General features: G+C 44.7%; 1 protein-coding gene across 1 annotated transcript; it reads right to left on the minus strand.

Annotated features, from left to right (window-relative positions):
* Positions 1–627: 627 nt before the first annotated feature.
* LOC123766441 (uncharacterized) lies at positions 628–18,149 on the minus strand. The gene is made up of 7 exons (XM_045755552.2): positions 18,039–18,149; positions 15,263–15,494; positions 12,040–12,086; positions 11,616–11,718; positions 11,427–11,518; positions 4,586–4,717; positions 628–4,133 (listed from the first exon to the last, which is right to left on the minus strand). Exons 1-7 carry the CDS (start codon positions 18,045–18,047, stop codon positions 4,086–4,088), a joined length of 663 nt encoding a protein of 220 aa, XP_045611508.2. The 5' UTR covers positions 18,048–18,149; the 3' UTR covers positions 628–4,085.
* Positions 18,150–18,493: the final 344 nt, after the last annotated feature.

Raw genomic sequence — 18,493 nt, forward strand, 5'->3', positions numbered from 1 at the left:
TGGCCGTTCATGTTTAACAAATTTGCCCTAATTTTATTCCAACATAGTTGAGGCAGTTGATAGCGGTAAGGTTTGTGATGTTGTGTACCTTGAATTTAGCAAAGCTTTTGATACAGTTCCACACGAAAAACTGATTATAAAGACAGAGGCTTATGGTATTAGGGGTGCTATATTAAGTTGGATTAGGGCATGGCTATACCAAAGGAAACAAAGTTAGTATAAATGTGCTTAAGTCAGAGTGGTAAAATGTTGTAAGTGGAGTGCCTCAAGGCTCTGTCCTGGGACCTCTGTTATTCATATGTATAAATGATTTAGATTCAGGTTTGAGCAGCAATATTTGCAATAAGGAATAACTATACCATAGGATTGCTACAAGACTATGAAGACTTAGCATTGAGGGAAGAAGATCTCGCCGCACTGGACAAGAAAGTGGTAACCTGGTTCCGGCATATAAGATTCTTAAGAGATTTTGACAAAGGTCTTACAACCAAAATATTAACCAAGAACAGTCAGCTGAGACATAGCGGTGCAAGAAAGCACTTCCTCCGTATAAGAGCGTTGAGCTGATGGAATTAACTGAAAGGGGAGTTAGTCGAAGTTAACACTAAACCGTTTCAAAGGCAGGTATAAGATTCAGAAACTTTATTTGTAGCAACATATACAAATCATTACAATAAAAGGGCCGGCAGCTATTGCAATAGACGGCCAGGGACTAAATGGTGGGGCGAGGTATGAACAGAAACAAATATTGTACTTGTTTTTTTTTTGAAAGAGAAAACATAAAATAATGCTGTCCATATTCACACTGCACAAGCTTGCAATGCATAGCAACCCATCCTCTTGTTTAGACAGTACCTATTTTGACGACGTCAATAGTCACGAATTAGTACGTACTTAACTTTTAAATAGTAGTATACTGACTAGTAAGGAATTCTAAAAAAAAAAATATAAAGCTAAAAAAACACACACAAATATTCCTAGGCCTAGTATAGTACACATATGTACTATATTAGGCGTCAGATATCGTATATTAGGCCTATGAAGGTTAGGTTAGTTCATCTTTGCAACACAAGTAAAAAAAATAGTTTTCCGGTTTGTCCAACACAACAGTGCCATATATGTATATATATATATATATATATATATATATATATATATATATATATATATATATATTATATATATATATATATATATATATATATATATATATATATAAACCACAACAGGAGGATGGGCAGGTTATACATCATACAAATGTATACACAAACCCAACCCACGAAGCTGCCTACGTTTCTGCCCTTTGTTTCCGTGTGTCTCCCAGAACAGCCTATAATTTTAGTGGGAATATTTCCTCAGTTTATTCAATTCCGTATAGTTGTGTTATTTGGGTTAGCGGAAGGTTGTTACACAAGGTCACAGTTGTCACACGAGGTCATGGTTGGTACACGAGGTTATGGTTGTCACACAAGGTGAGTAGTTGTCACACAAGGTATGCAGTTGTCACACAAGGTAAGCAGTTGTCACACAAGGTATGCAGTTGTCACACAAGGTAAGCAGTTGTCACACAAGGTAAGCAGTTGTTCCACAAGGTAAGCAGTTGTTACACAAGGTAAGCAGTTGTCACACAAGGTAAGCAGTTGTCACACAAGGTAAGCAGTTGTCACACAAGGTATGCAGCTGTCACACAAGGTATGCAGTTGTCACACAAGGTAAGCAGTTGTCACACAAGGTAAGCCGTTGTCACACAAGGTAAGCAGTTGTCACACAAGGTATGCAGCTGTCACACAAGGTGAGCAGTTGTCACACAAGGTCACAGTTGTCACACAAGGTGATGGTTGTCACACAAGGTAAGCAGTTGTCACACAAGGTAAGCAGTTGTCACACAAGGTAAGCAGTTGTCACACAAGGTATGCAGCTGTCACACAAGGTAAGCAGTTGTCACACAAGGTCACAGTTGTCACACAAGGTGATGGTTGTCACACAAGGTAAGCAGTTGTCACACAAGGTAAGCAGTTGTCACACAAGGTAAGCAGTTGTCACACAAGGTATGCAGCTGTCACACAAGGTATGCAGCTGTCACACAAGGTATGCAGTTGTCACACAAGGTATGCAGTTGTCACACAAGGTAAGCAGTTGTCACACAAGGTGATGGTTGTCACACAAGGTAAGCAGTTGTCACACAAGGTCACAGTTGTCACACAAGGTAAGTAGTTGTCACACAACGTCACTGTTGTCACACAAGGTAAGCAGTTGTCACACAAGGTAAGCAGTTGTCACACAAGGTAAGCAGTTGTTACACAAGGTAAGCAGTTGTCACACAAGGTAAGCCGTTGTCACACAAGGTAAGCCGTTGTCACACAAGGTAAGCCGTTGTTACACAAGGTAAGCAGTTGTCACACAAGGTAAGCAGTTGTCACACAAGGTAAGCAGTTGTCACACAAGGTCACTGTTGTCACACAAGGTAAGCAGTTGTCACACAAGGTAAGCCGTTGTCACACAAGGTAAGCCGTTGTCACACAAGGTAAGCCGTTGTTACACAAGGTAAGCAGTTGTCACACAAGGTAAGCAGTTGTCACACAAGGTAAGCAGTTGTCACACAAGGTCACTGTTGTCACACAAGGTAAGCAGTTGTCACACAAGGTAAGCCGTTGTCACACAAGGTAAGCCGTTGTCACACAAGGTAAGCCGTTGTTACACAAGGTAAGCAGTTGTCACACAAGGTAAGCAGTTGTCACACAAGGTAAGCAGTTGTCACACAAGGTCACTGTTGTCACACAAGGTAAGCAGTTGTCACACAAGGTAAGCCGTTGTCACACAAGGTAAGCCGTTGTCACACAAGGTAAGCAGTTGTCACACAAGGTAAGCCGTTGTCACAAGGTAAGCCGTTGTCACACAAGGTAAGCCGTTGTCACACAAGGTAAGCCGTTGTCACACAAGGTAAGCAGTTGTCACACAAGGTAAGCCGTTGTCACAAGGTAAGCCGTTGTCACACAAGGTAAGCCGTTGTTACACAAGGTAAGCAGTTGTCACACAAGGTAAGCCGTTGTCACAAGGTAAGCCGTTGTCACACAAGGTAAGCCGTTGTCACACAAGGTAAGCCGTTGTCACACAAGGTAAGCCGTTGTCACACAAGGCAAGCCGTTGTCACACAAGGTAAGCCGTTGTCACACAAGGTAAGCAGTTGTCACACAAGGTCACTGTTGTCACACAAGGTAAGCAGTTGTCACACAAGGTCACTGTTGTCACACAAGGTAAGCAGTTGTCACACAAGGTCACTGTTGTCACACAAGGTAAGCAGTTGTCACACAAGGTAAGCAGTTGCCACACAAGGTAACAGTTGTCACACAAGGTAAGCAGTTGTCACACAAGGTAAGCAGTTGTCACACAAGGTAAGCAGTTGTCACACAAGGTAAGCAGTTGTCACACAAGGTAAGCAGTTGTCACACAAGGTAAGCAGTTGTCACACAATGTAAGCAGTTGTCACACAAGGTAAGCAGTTGTCACAAGGTAAGCAGTTGTCACACAAGGTAAGCAGTTGTCACACAAGGTCACTGTTGTCACACAAGGTCACAGTTCCCTCCGGTGACAGTGGTGTTGGACGCGCGAGGCTCCTCCCAGCTGCCCGTACCACTGCAAAGGGGGTTAAAAATAGCCTAAGCAGCTTTATCCCTTTGAGATGCATTTTTCCTTGTCTCAATAAACATACTTGAACTTGAACCACTGCTGAGTGCTGCAAGACTTGCACAAGCTTAATATTCTCTCTCTTCTGATTTGTTATAACTTAAGACACATTCTACGGGAGTGTTTTCCTTATTATATATCAGTGGGTAAGCCATCTGCTGCCTTCGGAGCTCTCTGGCGTTGACGAGACGAGTCAGACCTTCTCCAGCTCCTGCTTGATCTTACCGGACTCAGGCCACCTCCTTGCAAGGTATCCAATATTTACACCCACACACGCCCCTAGGGGAGAGCGAGGGAAGGGCACGTCTCTGGTGTCGTCTTGGGCTCCGCTGGGAGTGCTGAAGGTCCTGAGAGACCCGCCGCCGCCGCCCTCCCCTCCTGAAGGACTATGCGAGAGGGCCTCAAGGTGTGGCACACCCGAGGAAGACACACCTGTAGAAGTCCCGCCGCTGTAGGAGGGACAAGAGCCAGGTGTTAGTGCGCGTTCTCTTTAATGAGTAAGAAAACACAATACCACTTATCAATGTTAATATTTACTATTTGAGCCTTCAGAATCGAACTATTAGCTCTTCGACCCCGCCTTTTGACCAATCTATTTTAATCTATTGTCTACTACATATATTTCTCTCTAATACACATATACACACATCCCCCAGGAAGCAGCCCGTGACAGCTAACTAACTCCCAGGCATCTATTTACTGCTAGGTAACAGGAGCATCAGGGTGAAAGAAACTTTGCCCCTTGCTTCTCGCCGGCGCCCGGAATCGAACCCGGGACCACAGGACCACGCGTCCAGCGTGCTGTCCGCTCAGCCACCGGCCCCTGTGTGTGTGTGTGTGTGTGTGTGTGTGTGTGTGTGTGTGTGTGTGCATGTGTGTGTGTGTGTGTGTGTCAACTTACACTAGAGGACTCGGGACAAGTGTTGACGCGGTCGAGGAGCTCCTGCAGCAGCTGGGGCTCGTCCTCACCAGACATCATCGCCATCATCTTTTCCACTACGGCTGGCCTGTTGATGCTCCCATCACTGTGGAACTGTAGGGTGAGGGAAGCTTGGTGAGTCACTGAGCCCAGGTGAATGATAGGGGGAGCTCTGGTGAGTTCCTGAGGCCAGGTGAATGACAGGGGAAGCCCTGGTGAGTTCCTGAGGCCAGGTGAATGACAGGGGAAGCCCTGGTGAGTTCCTGAGGCCAGGTGAATGACAGGGGAAGCCCTGGTGAGTTTCTGAGGCCAGGTGAATGATAGGGGGAGCTCTGGTGAGTTCCTGAGCCCAGGTGAATGATAGGGGGAGCTCTGGTGAGTTCCTGAGCCCAGGTGAATGATAGGGGGAGCTCTGGTGAGTTCCTGAGCCCAGGTGAATGATAGGGGGAGCTCTGGTGAGTGGTGTTACTACTGGACCTCGTGGCTCTGTTGGTACTACTGGACCTTGTGGCTCTGTTGGTACTGTTATGGCCAGGATGGTCTAGTTGTAATAATACAAGGCGCTGAGAGAGTAAAACAAAGAACAAAGAGTAAAATTTAATTATTATCCGTTGAGTGACGTCTGGTGGCGGGGGGGGGGGGGGGGGGGAGGGGATTACGGCGCTGACATGGACACGATTATTTGTGAAGGATTTGTGGGATTTGGGTGGATAAACACTATCCAACGGGCCCGGTTAGGCTGCCATCACATATACTGGCTGCTATACCTGGCCGCGGTTTAGCATCCAGGTTGTGGAGTCATAGTCCAAATGGTTAATATGGAAGAGCCATGGGCACCATTGGTTAATTATTTCAAGTAACATAAACGTTCATATAACTTTCATTTTTTATTCAATTTACATGAAACTTACACCTTATATGTAGAGTGTATGTCTCTAAAATCTGTAGTCAGCGTTTTTTCCTAAGTTCATTTATTGATTTTATAATAGCAATAAACATATTACATTTGCATACTTTTTTTGGGGGGGGGGGGGGAAGGGGGGAACTTTGACTATTTGTATTAGGAAAACTAAACATGTTTTGGAAAATCCCCACCTTCTGATCTCTTATTATATGCTAATGTGTCAGAAATGTGTCATAGAATGAATATTGGTTGACACTGAACAACTTTTAATAAACTAATCTAATGCCTCCTTAAGAAAAGATAATGTGCAAATTAGTGAATAAAAACAGTCAGAAGGTTACATATATATATATATATATATATATATATATATATATATATATATATATATATATATATATATATATATATATATATATATATATAAAATGGTGAAACAATGTATGAATTTGTGATCAAATGAGTCTAAGGCGACTGTTACTGTATGATCAGTTGGGCTACACTCAGGCACCGTGGGAACGCGGATTCCAATTCTAACGGAAGTGGACAACGGGCGGTTATTGTGCTGACCCGTGGGAGACTGTCTGACCCCTCGCTTAGCCTAGCATTATAAAAGCACTACAATCACCTTCTGTAGTTGATTGTTTAATAAATCCCTGAACTGTATGTTTGACAAATCTCTCACCCTGTCCATGGAGGACAGAAGGAAATGTATATATGATGGTTAGCATTGTAAATGTGTGGCCACGTCTGTGGTAGAAAATAATAATAATAAAATCTCTGATAATATGAAACACTTGTTTAACTGAGAATTATACTACTGTATATATAATGTAGTATACATATATACTGAGAATTATACTACTGTAGTATTGCCTTGTAAAAGTTATGTATGTATGATTTATATTGTATTTTATTATATAGAGATAAATACAAATTTATGTAATCTGTTTATAATATTGGCCACCGAGGTACTTTAATAGCTGTTCTTACTGTGAGCAACTTTAGGCTTAATTATTATTCTTACTGTGAGCAACTTTAGGCTTAATAATTATTCTTACTGTGAGCAACTTTAGCCTTAATAATTATTCTTACTGTGAGCAACTTTAGCCTTAATAACTATTCTTACTGTGAGCAACTTTAGGCTTTAGCCTTAATAATTATTCTTACTGTGAGCAGCTTTAGGCTTAATAACTATTCTTACTGTGAGCAGCTTTAGGCTTAATAACTATTCTTACTGTGAGCAGCTTTAGGCTTAATAATTATTCTTACTGTGAGCAGCTTTAGTCTTAATAACTATTCTTACTGTGAGCAACTTTAGGCTTTAGCCTTAATAATTATTGTTACTGTGAGCAACTTTAGGCTTTATGCTTAATAACTATTCTTACTGTGAGCAACATTAGGCTTGCTCCACTGTTATTGTATTTGTGGGAGTGAGTTTAGAGGGGATTTTCTTATATTTGTGGGGGTTATGGGGTCTTCCAACTATACTTCCTTCAGAGGTTTTGGGGCCTGCCTCACCATGCCCTGGGGTACTACTGACACTGGGGGCACTACTCACCATGCCCTGGGGCACTACTGACACTGGGGGCACTACTCACCATGCCCTGGGGCACTACTGACACTGGGGGCACTACTCACCATGCCCTGGGGCACTACTGACACTGGGGGCACTACTCACCATGCCCTGGGGCACTACTGACACTGGGGGCACTACTCACCATGCCCTGGGGCACTACTCACCATGCCCTGGGGCACTACTGACACTGGGGGCACTACTCACCATGCCCTGGGGCACTACTGACACTGGGGGCACTACTCACCATGCCCTGGGGCACTACTGACACTGGGGGCACTACTCACCATGCCCTGGGGCACTACTGACACTGGGGGCACTACTCACCATGCCCTGGGGCACTACTGACACTGGGGGCACTACTCACCATGCCCTGGGGCACTACTGACACTGGGGGCACTACTCACCATGCCCTGGGGCACTACTGACACTGGGGGGCACTACTCACCATGCCCTGGGGCACTACTGACACTGGGGGGCACTACTCACTGTGAGGGGGTGGTTCACCAGCTCACTTACAATAGTGCTCTTATGCCTGTGGGAGCCAGTACACTTGTTAAGTGCACTTGTTAAGTGGGCGGACTTAAGTTTTGTACCAGCAACCGAAACATCTAGTGTTTGGGCTCATGTGAGAGCCCCAGTCATCAGCAGTCCATAAATGTTACCCTGGCCGGGGTGGCATGTCTGTGGACAGTGCTAGAGCTGATAGCATCATCTCATTGTATGGCATGGAGCCAGACAACTTTGCGCGCGAACGCCTAGGCCGCAGGCGTGGGGTGGGTAGACATGTGGGGCCCCACGCTCGCTGGCCACTTGAGTGGTTGTCATGGAGACAGCCGCCATCTTAGTAAACATCTTGAGCCGCCATGTTGGTCGGCCATCTTGGAGCTGCCCTAGGGGCTATGCTACACCGTCGCTGATTGGATGAGAGGGGTAGGCCGCTGTATGCCTTCCTCTCATTGGTTATTTCGAGAAGGACGCGGGAAGAGCCGGTGTGAGCATCATTCTGAACTCAGCCGCCACCTTGTCATGACGTTCCTGTACTCAATTCGGCCAAATTGATGTATAGGGCGTCGTGGTGGCTGGACTACAACTGCTGATGCTTCCTGCTTCACCTACGACATCGGTCGTCACAGAATCCGGCCGAAGTCGTCGCTTGGAGGGGTTTAAGACATTATTGTATGCAGGGGGTAGAGGTACAGTGATCTGGGATCGTGGGGGAATGTGCATACGAGCAGCAACAGACTCGTAGATCCCATATCAGTGATGATTAGACTTGCTAGTGCTCTGTAGCAGTCGATGGGAACGGGGAAATTTGTGTCAGTGTTAAGGCAATTTCCCGTGTTTGTACTACGGTCAGGTACTACCGCCGCCTACGCCACCCGGAGCGATCCAGCCACCTATAGCGGGGTGCCTGATGTATGGGAATGGTGTGTAAAGCCGGCAGTGTGAATGAGTAAGTACCTATGTGTGTATTTTGGTGATTAGTAGTCTCTAAAGCTTGAATTCGAGGTCAAGTGTTCCGTCACATTGTCACGCAGCACCTGTTCAGGTGGAGTGAATTGTGGGCGAGGAGATTAATCACCTGTGTTGTCATCTTGTCAGTCCAGAGGGACTTAAGTGTACACAGACGTACAGGGTGTGTGTGTGTGTGTGTGGGTACACACGGGGAACAGGATACATAGTTTAGCCAAGGACGGAGAGGTGTCCATGTAATAAATTCTTTTATTTCATTGTGGTAATCATTTTTGATCGTCCGTGGGACGGAGTGATATCATTTCCATGTGTGGTCTTGCAGGTGTGGAATTCCAACACTGAGCGCTCAGGTATGTGTAACGCCAGTGATTCCTGGCAATGATTATTGTGGAGTGTGCCACAGTGTGGCTTAAATTTCTTGTAGTGTTCCCAGGGCCGTGACAAGTGTGATTTATATAAATATATATATTGTGGTTGCAGTATTAATTAACGTAATTTTGGTGAGGTTTGGTGAGTGACGAGGCCGTCTAGAGAGACCGCCCCCGCTCTGTCGAGTAACGTAACTCTCGAGTGTTTATCGGCATGCGTGACCGATAAATCACTCACCCATGTGATTTAAGGAGTGTGAGATTCTCCTTAGTGTTCCCAATAACGTTTGATAGCTGTAGGCTACATGTGTCAGCGGTAATTATATATATATATATATAATCGTAGTGTCACGGTGCCCAGTGTTAATGTGTTATTTACTGTGTGGTGATTGCAATATATTGACCTATGTTCTAGGGGTCATTTGCAGCAGTAAGTAAGTAAGTGTGTGCAGTATCCTAATATTTGGAAATTGGAGTACTTGCCGTGTGTGTTATTGCAAAGGGGGTTGTTATTTGATAGTGATTGTTGCTAGTGTTGAGCAATCACCTGATGTGATTGCAGTCCAGTAAAACCATTGTGGGGCAGTGTTCTAGAGGGTTCATGTCCTGTAGGTTATTTTACTAGGTTCTGCAGTATTGTCATTGCAACCGGACTGTAACGTAAATCACTGTGATTTGTTAGTGTGATTTGTCATTGTCGTGGGGGAACTCGGCTGTAGACGAGTACTTGGATACAAATATATTCTCCTGGTTATCTGGTAGGACATCGAAGTCCAGTATTCAGTGAGGTGATTGCGAGGCAATTAATATAACGTAACCAAGGGAACGCCCATTGCTTTAAGAGAATTTGTTCTTTGACAATTTGAGTAACGTAGAATGCGTTTGGGTTAATTTACTTTCCTGTAAGCAGCTACGGTAGTCTCGAGGAGCCTAGCCATCAGCCAGATAAGAATTAGAGTATTGTCTGTCGTAATTAACGGTCAGTGGGCCGGGTAATTGACGTGTTTCAGGAAGTCAAAGTAATTAATCTCGATCCTTGTTTGATCGACTCACACGAAGGCTACATTGTTCCATTAACGTAACGTCGTTATCTACCCGGAAGTACCGGCACTTGATTGACTCGTGAGAGGAGTAGCGTCATTTTAGAATAACGTAAACGTGGGGCTAATTACTGTTATTAGTCGCCTGAATTGGTCTGAGTATGGAAGGCTTAGACGGAATTCATACCTTAATGTAAATTGCTGAGCCAGTGTGAAAGGTTGCGTATTTTAATTGTTTAATTATTGATCTTGAGGATAGTAATTAATTACTCTAAAGGTAATCACGAGTGATTACCGTTCTCTTAGCACTTTGGACATTGCAAATCAGAGTTTACCATCGCTGAGTGATTAGTAACCGAGTAACGTAAATTAACGTAACTAGTAAAGAGATTAATCAGCTGTCTGGAAGTACAGGGATTAATGGGATTTTCTCACTGAATGCTCGACGGGTAGAGTGTTGTTTGATTTCCGCGTTACTAGTGACAGTTGTAAGAGTTGTTAATTTAACGTAAATGTTACCTTGTTATTAACGTAAATGTTATTGTGTTATTAACGTAAATCAATTGTCATGGATTGTTGATCGTCCGTGGGACGGAGTGTTAACGTAAGGATTAATTTGAGGAAGGGTGCTGGAGTTGCCAGTGAACCCATTAGTTATTGTTGTCATTGGAAGACTACTGATTTGATTGCATTGCAACCGCTGTTGCAGGAGTAGACTGCACTGAGGCGTAGAACAGTTAGGAGGTTACTGGAGACATGTTTCAGAACCTACTGTGTCATTTGTTGTAATTGTGATTATAGATCTGTTAGTTCTTGCTTGCTTGTTGATTCCTCTGTGGTCACGCTTATGTTCGAGTTAGTTCATTATGCAGTCCGAGGGGCTGGTGTCTAGCTGTCATTGATAGTGTCACAGGAAGGATTTCGAGTAACGTCATTGACATTTCTTTTGTTTTGTTGTAGTAGTTAGTACTTTATTGAATAAACTAAGTTGTTATGGTTAACACTGTCTTTTCGTTACACCCCCACACATTATTATTGTTATGCAAATGTTCTTCACACTCGACTAAAATTGAGACTCACTTTCTGAGCTTTGGATCAAATATACGGCACCACACAACAATAAATTATTGTTGTGAGAGCCCGTGACCTACTCGTTAGATTCGCTTCGGCGATTGGCGAAGGTCGGCGGCCTAAGTGGGGGGGATTTCAATTTTCATTGGGGTCTCGGCGTTTGCTCGCGCCTAGTCAATTGTTCATACATGGTCCCAAAGTGAGGAATGAGCTGTTTACTACACTGGTGTGTTAGCTAAGCAAGTCCTTCCTCAGGCGACCTAGTTGAATATCACGACAGGAATAAAGGTTAAAGAATAAAGAAAGTTCTTAGAAATTTTCCGAGCTAAAATTCCTTATACCAATTTTAATTTATTCCACAAATTCTCTCAAAAACTCTCACACTCACCATGCCCTGATGAATGCAGGCAAACAGTTGTCGCTTCAGCTCCTGGTTCTCCCGTGCCCAGTTACGGAAGTGTTGGTGGTTGTTCTCCGTGTCTGTGGAGAGGAGCACAGGGTGAGTGTTGAGAAGAGTGAGTGTTGACCATGGAGTGAGGGGACGGGGGCGTACAAAGTCACAGTAGCCGAGACTTACCTTCAGGGAGCCGAATTTTGAGCTGGCGAGCACAGCTGGTGAGGTCCTCCTGAGTCTTGCCTCTCTGCCACGACCTCCGGTGGACGGCCCGGCACACCTCCACCTGTGGGCAGGTGCAAGGTAAGTGGTGGGGTGTTGCTGGTGTGTGAGGTAAGTGGTGGGGTGTTGCTGGTGTGTGAGGTAAGTGGTGGGGTGTTGCTGGTGTGTGAGGTAAGTGGTGGGGTGTTGCTGGTGTGTGAGGTAAGTGGTGGGGTGTTGCTGGTGTGTGAGGTAAGTGGTGGGGTGTTGCTGGTGTGTGAGGTAAGTGGTGGGGTGTTGCTGGTGTGTGAGGTAAGTGGTGGGGTGTTGCTGGAGTGTAAGGTAAGCTAAGGAGTGTTTGAAGGAGTGTAAGGTAAGCGCCTCTCAGTTTGTCTATTGTACTTACCCTACGGTGGCACTCTGGTTGGTTCGTCGAGTTGGCACACATCACCTCTGATTGGTGGAGAGAAGGAGATGAAGTTATTAATGGTCAAAACTTTCTTAATCACATTTCATTATTAAATGTCCGCTCTATGAGGCTTCTCAACACTACTCCTAATTACTGCGCCTGCTTTATCATCTATGTACATTGACAAGTTAGTTAAGCATACACCAAGTCGGTAGATTTCTGCCTTAGTCTACATAGTATACCACACTCACTTTGTAAAGTTTTCGAACACGATTTGGGAAATTTACACTCCACCGAGCATCCAAATCAACGGCGCCTATTCCCTCGCCACCTTCAATTACGGAAAGTAAACTCTGCGCCCTAGGAAAACTTGTCTCCCAAAAATGAGAGTCAGTCACAAGCAAGACAAAAGCCAATCTAATCACTAAGACAAAAGAAGGAACTAATCACAAGACACTCCTCTGCGAGTCTTCTGGTATAGTTTTATTCTTTCGTCCTCACCTCGCCGTTAAACTGTTCATCTATTGACAAACTAAATTACTGGTGTTAATCTATTATAACTTTGTTGTTTCCTATTGATCTTATATCTGGCTATGTCACAATTTCCAATGTCCACCAGTGTTAGTTTATCAGCTTGAAAATTACTAGAAATGTCACTGCACATCATCAATGCGTTTGCACTTCACTGTTTGAAGTTTACAATCCCATGTGGTCACAGGTGATTGTTGTGTTCACATTTTTCGTGTTATACTGCTGTAACACGAAGAATTCCTCACTATTCGTTAACAATTGTTCAGATAAAAGTCACAATAACGTGGCTGAAAAATGTTGACCCAATCACACACTAGAATTTGAAGAGACGACGATGTTTCGGTCCGTCCTGGACCATTATCAAGTCTATTGTGTTCAACTTGATAATGGTCTTGACACAATCGACTTTATAGTGGTCCTGGACAGACCGAAACGTCATCGCCTCAATTTCTAGTGTGTGGTTTGATCAACAACAATTGTTCACTGTCACTACACACTTTACTTTGATTGTGCTGCTCAGAAATCTTAGTCACAGCCTGAAATATTGACCAAAATGTTTTTTTGTGACCATGTCAGTACCAGTCACTTTCCCAGGACCACCAGGCTGCCCCAGGATGACGTGCCGACCACCTGGGTCCATGTCAGCATCGGGCGCCTCTCCAGGACCACCAGGATGCCCCATGATAACGGCCACTTGCACTGCAAGGCAGCATTAATCAGTCTTCTGTGGTGCTTCGTTCCTCATTCGGGTCCGTCCACCGAGTTGCTGGTAGTCTGCTTAGTCTTTCACAGACAAAAGTAAAATCAACTTAAGGTTGAAAGGCATTTATTTCCTGACCATATCAGCAGCAGTTTTCACTTTTTTTTTAACCTCAGAGACAATAAGCCAGGAGCTGCCACCAAATTTACCTAGCTAGAATTGAACGGCTCCCGCTTCTTTATTGGCTTTCACCTCCAGGCTTTCGAACATGATTAGGCGCCAGTGAATGGGACTTCTCAAGGACATTCCACGACGTCACTTCCTATCAATATCAGACTCAAAGCCTCTCCAACCTCCCGGTTCATTCTCAGAGCCTGAATTATATATAAATTTATGAATTTATAAATATGAATTTATATAAAATCAGAGTTTTGCTTCGTCTGTTTAAATTGGAGATTTCACACTGGAGCAACTAAATTTAGCGCTGGGCTAGCATAGTCAGTATAATGTCTTTAAAGCTTCTGTGTTGAAGTTCCTGAATGGTACACGAACGTTCACCAGCTTAGCACACACCGCTGATGTTACGCGGTTAATGTGAGCCTCCAATGACTGATTAAGAGTTATGACTGTTGGTACACTGTGGCGGGGGGGGGGGGAGCTCGAGGAGCATAGGTTGGGTGGGATAGATAACGGAATAGGTGTACAGTTAATAAGAGACGATTATATTATAGGCATTTAAAGTGAGGGTATAGTGGACTGCAGTGCGAGGCTGGCTAATGAGCGCTCAACAAGCAGATCCGCCACTTCAACTCTTGCCTCATATCCGTCCACCATCTGACCTGAGTGTAGTCCGCTGTTAAACACTAGTCTGAATATTCTCGTGTCCCGATATTATTCATTTTACCTAGTGATGTCATTATCAATCTTTTTCCATAGCTAACTACAATGCTTACTTTTAATCTTGCTTTTCAGTTTATTGTCTATTATATACGCTGCACTTTGACTATATTTTATCACTGATCATGCTTGCATGTTCTGCTGTCTGCTTTATTCAATGCTTTCGGCAGACTTCCCCACCCTCCTCCCCCAAAACCCGGATATTACGTCCCAGGGCGATCCTCTTTTACAAATTGTAAATGCATTTTAAATATAAAATATTGTTAAATCTGCTTTAATACAAATTACAACGCCATGTAGCATGAATTTTAGTAATAGTTTAAATAGTTCGAACTCACTTTTAATTGATCAATTAAAAAACAATTTAAATAAAGTTAAAGTAAGTTTATTGAAATAATAAAATACACCTCGAAAGGATAGAGTAGTTTAGGCTATTTCTAACCTCGTGGAATCTAATACGATTATTATGCACTATTTCCCAGAGGGGGGGGGGGAGACATACCTCCGGTACCTGCCATGGGTAAATAGGCCTTCTGCGGCTTCCTCTTTTCTAAATGCTCATAAAGTTAACTATAAAGACTTTTCCTTCCCACGTAACCTGACTTTCCCTACCTATATACATCCATCATCTGGATGTGTTAAATTAAACTACAGAGCTTAAGCAATTTTCTGTCTCAATTTCCTTAGTGGTCATAGATTTTCACATTATTCATCATCACGTTAATTTCTACGTGATTTACACACACATTTTACATATAGGAGACCTTTGTTTTTTTAGTGACTGAAATAAACAACATTTAGGCCTTAAGGCAACCATCCATCATCAATGGTATGGACATTCTTTATTGGAGAGGAAGGCCTTAATTACCTGCGTGTAGAGGGCCTTCTATTCTTGAGCGTAACGGTGACTACCATGTTTTAGTGAGCGGCGCGGACACCCTCCACAAGGTCTGAGACACATCTCTAATAGCTACACATTAATGTGATACTAAGCAGGACACGTTAACAAAAGACAGGGAGGCCAACCGTCACTGTCAGGGGCACGGGTAACATGCAGGGATGAGGGGGAGGGGAAGGGAAGGAGGCACTTACGGGCGTTGAAGTGGCCTTTTCCGCCTCTGTGGTTATCGCGGAGGTCGTGTCCGTGCTCGGCGTGTTTAGCGGAGGCCGCCACTAGGGTGGACACCCCCAGCAAGAGGAGCACAGTGGTTGCTGCCTTGACCATCCCTGCGGCACGACTTGCCCTCCGTGCCCCGGGGCTGCCCTTATCATACCTCGCCCCGGGCACCGGGCGGGTTGCCAACTGTAAACACCTCACCATCAGCTGGGAATAATGCACTTATGATCACCATTTGCTTGCAAGTATAAGTTACATTGATACAAGAAGTAAAACGCTTTAAATCTCACTTTATTTATACAAAAACTTTCTAAATGACAACAAAGATAATCTGAGGCCTAACGACGCCATGGGCCGACACACTGTTACACACGTGTCTCCAACTGCATTATAACATGAGAGTTAACTGTTGATGATATGGCAACTTTGGGGATGCAGAAGAGATGGAGGTTAAGAGGAAATGGCGGGATGGTATCTGGTTCAGGCCGGTGTGCTCACCCCCTCCCTCACACCATCAGGATAATGTTGTCCACTGGTGCCCCAGCCTACGGGACCCATCACAGGACTTCCATTAACCATCATAATGAAGTAATAATACCATGGCGCTCATAAGGATTCATATTCCTCCTTTTGTGGTCCAGTACGGGATGGAATACAACCTTTCTTCCTAAATGTCGACCTCTGTTTTGCTGTTATTAAACATTAATTACTGAACCTGTACTGGTACATATAACTGTAGAAATGTAATCTAAAATTGTATACATATGTTTATTGCCCTCTTCAGTTTTTAATCCTTACTATGAAAATTACTAACTGTCGTTCTGTTGCAATAGTTGCCATTCCAATTATCACGCAATTTTGTTTCCATTTCTCTTCATTCATAAAAGTTTCTGATCTCATTCAGTTTTAAGAGCTACCCCCATTAAGCTTATATTTTGTTCACCATTTTTTTTATTATTATTAGTTGTGTTTGCGGGGGTCGAGCTCTGGCTCTTTGGTCCCGCCTCTCAACTGTCAATCAACAGGTGTACAGGTTCCTGAGTCTACTGGGCTCTATCATATCTAAATATAACTATCTACGGGCTCACCATAGTCCGTGTTACTTGGAACTTTTTGTTCCAGGTAGCGAATCTTTAACGACAACAATCATATCTACATTTGAAACTGTGTATGGAGTCAGCCTCCACCACATCACTGCCTAATGCATTCCATCCGTTAACTACTGACACTGAAAAAGTTCCTTCTAACGTCCCTGTGGCTCATTTGGGTACTGAGTTTCCACCTGTGTCCTCTTGTTGTCGGTGGCTGAGCGGACAGAACACTGGGCGTGTGATCCTGTGGTCCCGGGTTCGATCCCGGGCGCCGGCGAGAAACGATGGGGGAGAGTTTCTTTCATTCTGATGCCCCTGTTACCTAGCAGTAAATAGGTACCTGGGAGTTAGTCAGCTTTCACGGATTGCTTCCTGGGGGGTGGAGGTCTGGTCGAGGACCGGGCCGCGGGGACACTAAAGCCCCGAAATCATCTCAAGATATTCAAGATAAAGATTGTTCGCGTACCACCCGTGTGTGTGTGGGGGGGGGGGGGGGGGCAGGAAGGGAGCCCAACTCTGTTCTCCCTCCCCACATCCTCATTCCCCTGCCCTCAATCCCTCCCTCCTCTCTTTCCCTCTCTCTCTCTCTCCATCTCCATTCCCCCTCTCTCTGTCCCTCCCTTTCTCTTTCACTCTCTCCCCTCCTTTCCTACACAATCAAGCGGTGCTGTAGAAATGCACAAATCAATAATAAATTGAAGCTCTACGCAAGTATGACCATGGTACATTGAAAAGCCTATTGCGATATTTTGCTCCTAAATAGAATATTAACACTAAGAGGTGTATTCTGCGCCTCGGTGAGTGTACATTGAGTTTACTGATTTCCTGAACTAAGCTTAGGACTAAAGTATACATGCTGGTTGCACACTAGAGACAATTCTTGAGGTTATCTTGAGATAATTTCGGGACTTACCGTCCCCGCGGCCCGGTCCTCGACTAGGTCTCCTTTTTGTTACACATTTCCCCAGGAAGCAGCCCGTAGCAGCTGACTAACTCTCAGGTACCTATTTACTGCTAGAATAACAGGGGCATCAGGATCGGTGTCCCCGGCTCTCAGCTGCCACTGATGCAGCTGTGTCACACGACATTGCTTCTTACAGTAGTCCCAACTACATCGCAACAACTGCTTCTCTATCCTGGTGCGAATGCCTGTCTAAGAAGCCCATCCTCCTAAAGTTTCCTAACGTCAAGAAAACGGTCAATTTAAATGATTTCGGGGCTTTAGTGTCCCCGCGGCCCGGTCCTCGACCAGGCCTCCACCCCCAGGAAGCAGCCCGTGACAGCTGACTAACTCCCAGGTACCTATTTACTGCTAGGTAACAGGGGCATTCAGGGTGAAAGAAACTTTGCCCATTTGCTTCTGCCTCGTGTGGGAATCGAACCCGCGCCACAGAATTACGAGTCCTGCGCGCTATCCACCAGGCTACGAGGCCCCTGCACACACTTGCATCATTGTGTGAAGGCATGCGAACAAATTGAAGAATATTGAACAAAAACTTTTCGCAAATGTTACAGAAATGTGTAAGGTACAGTATTTCATTCAATATGATCACTAATTACTTTGTTGAAGATGTTCTATACATCATTGAACACTACTGTTACCTAAAGTATCCAAATGTTCTAGAGGAGTGAGATCATCTTAACCACAAAACCACGGTACCTCACGCATCTTGTGGTCGAGGGTGACCAATGGTGGCGCAGCAGTGATGCCGTTGATGAGGAAGCTGACGTTACTAGTCCACGGTAAGGTGAGGGTTGACCTACAGGGGCTTCCCACCGTGCCTGACCCTCACCGGCCACTTAAGAGGCGCGTGTTGTGAAGCACTCTCTTTACACCAAAACCAGCCTTGGTTTTCACTGTTGTTTCAGTTAGGATTTAGATAATGAGGGGTGAGTCAGCCTGCCTGGCGAGTAAATTAGTAATCATCACAGAGTCAGGGATACTGTGTAACACCGCCTGCCTGGTGAGGTGGTGGGTGAGGCAGGTTGATTGGTGAGGTGGTGGGTGGGGCAGGTTGACTGGTGAGGTGGTGGGTGGGGCAGACTGCCTGGTGAGGTGGTGGGTGGGGCAGGTTGACTGGTGAGGTGGTGGGTGGGGCAGGTTGACTGGTGAGG

The sequence above is a fragment of the Procambarus clarkii genome, chromosome 62, assembly GCF_040958095.1.
Source record: "Procambarus clarkii isolate CNS0578487 chromosome 62, FALCON_Pclarkii_2.0, whole genome shotgun sequence".
In the NCBI taxonomy this organism is placed as follows: domain Eukaryota; kingdom Metazoa; phylum Arthropoda; class Malacostraca; order Decapoda; family Cambaridae; genus Procambarus; species Procambarus clarkii.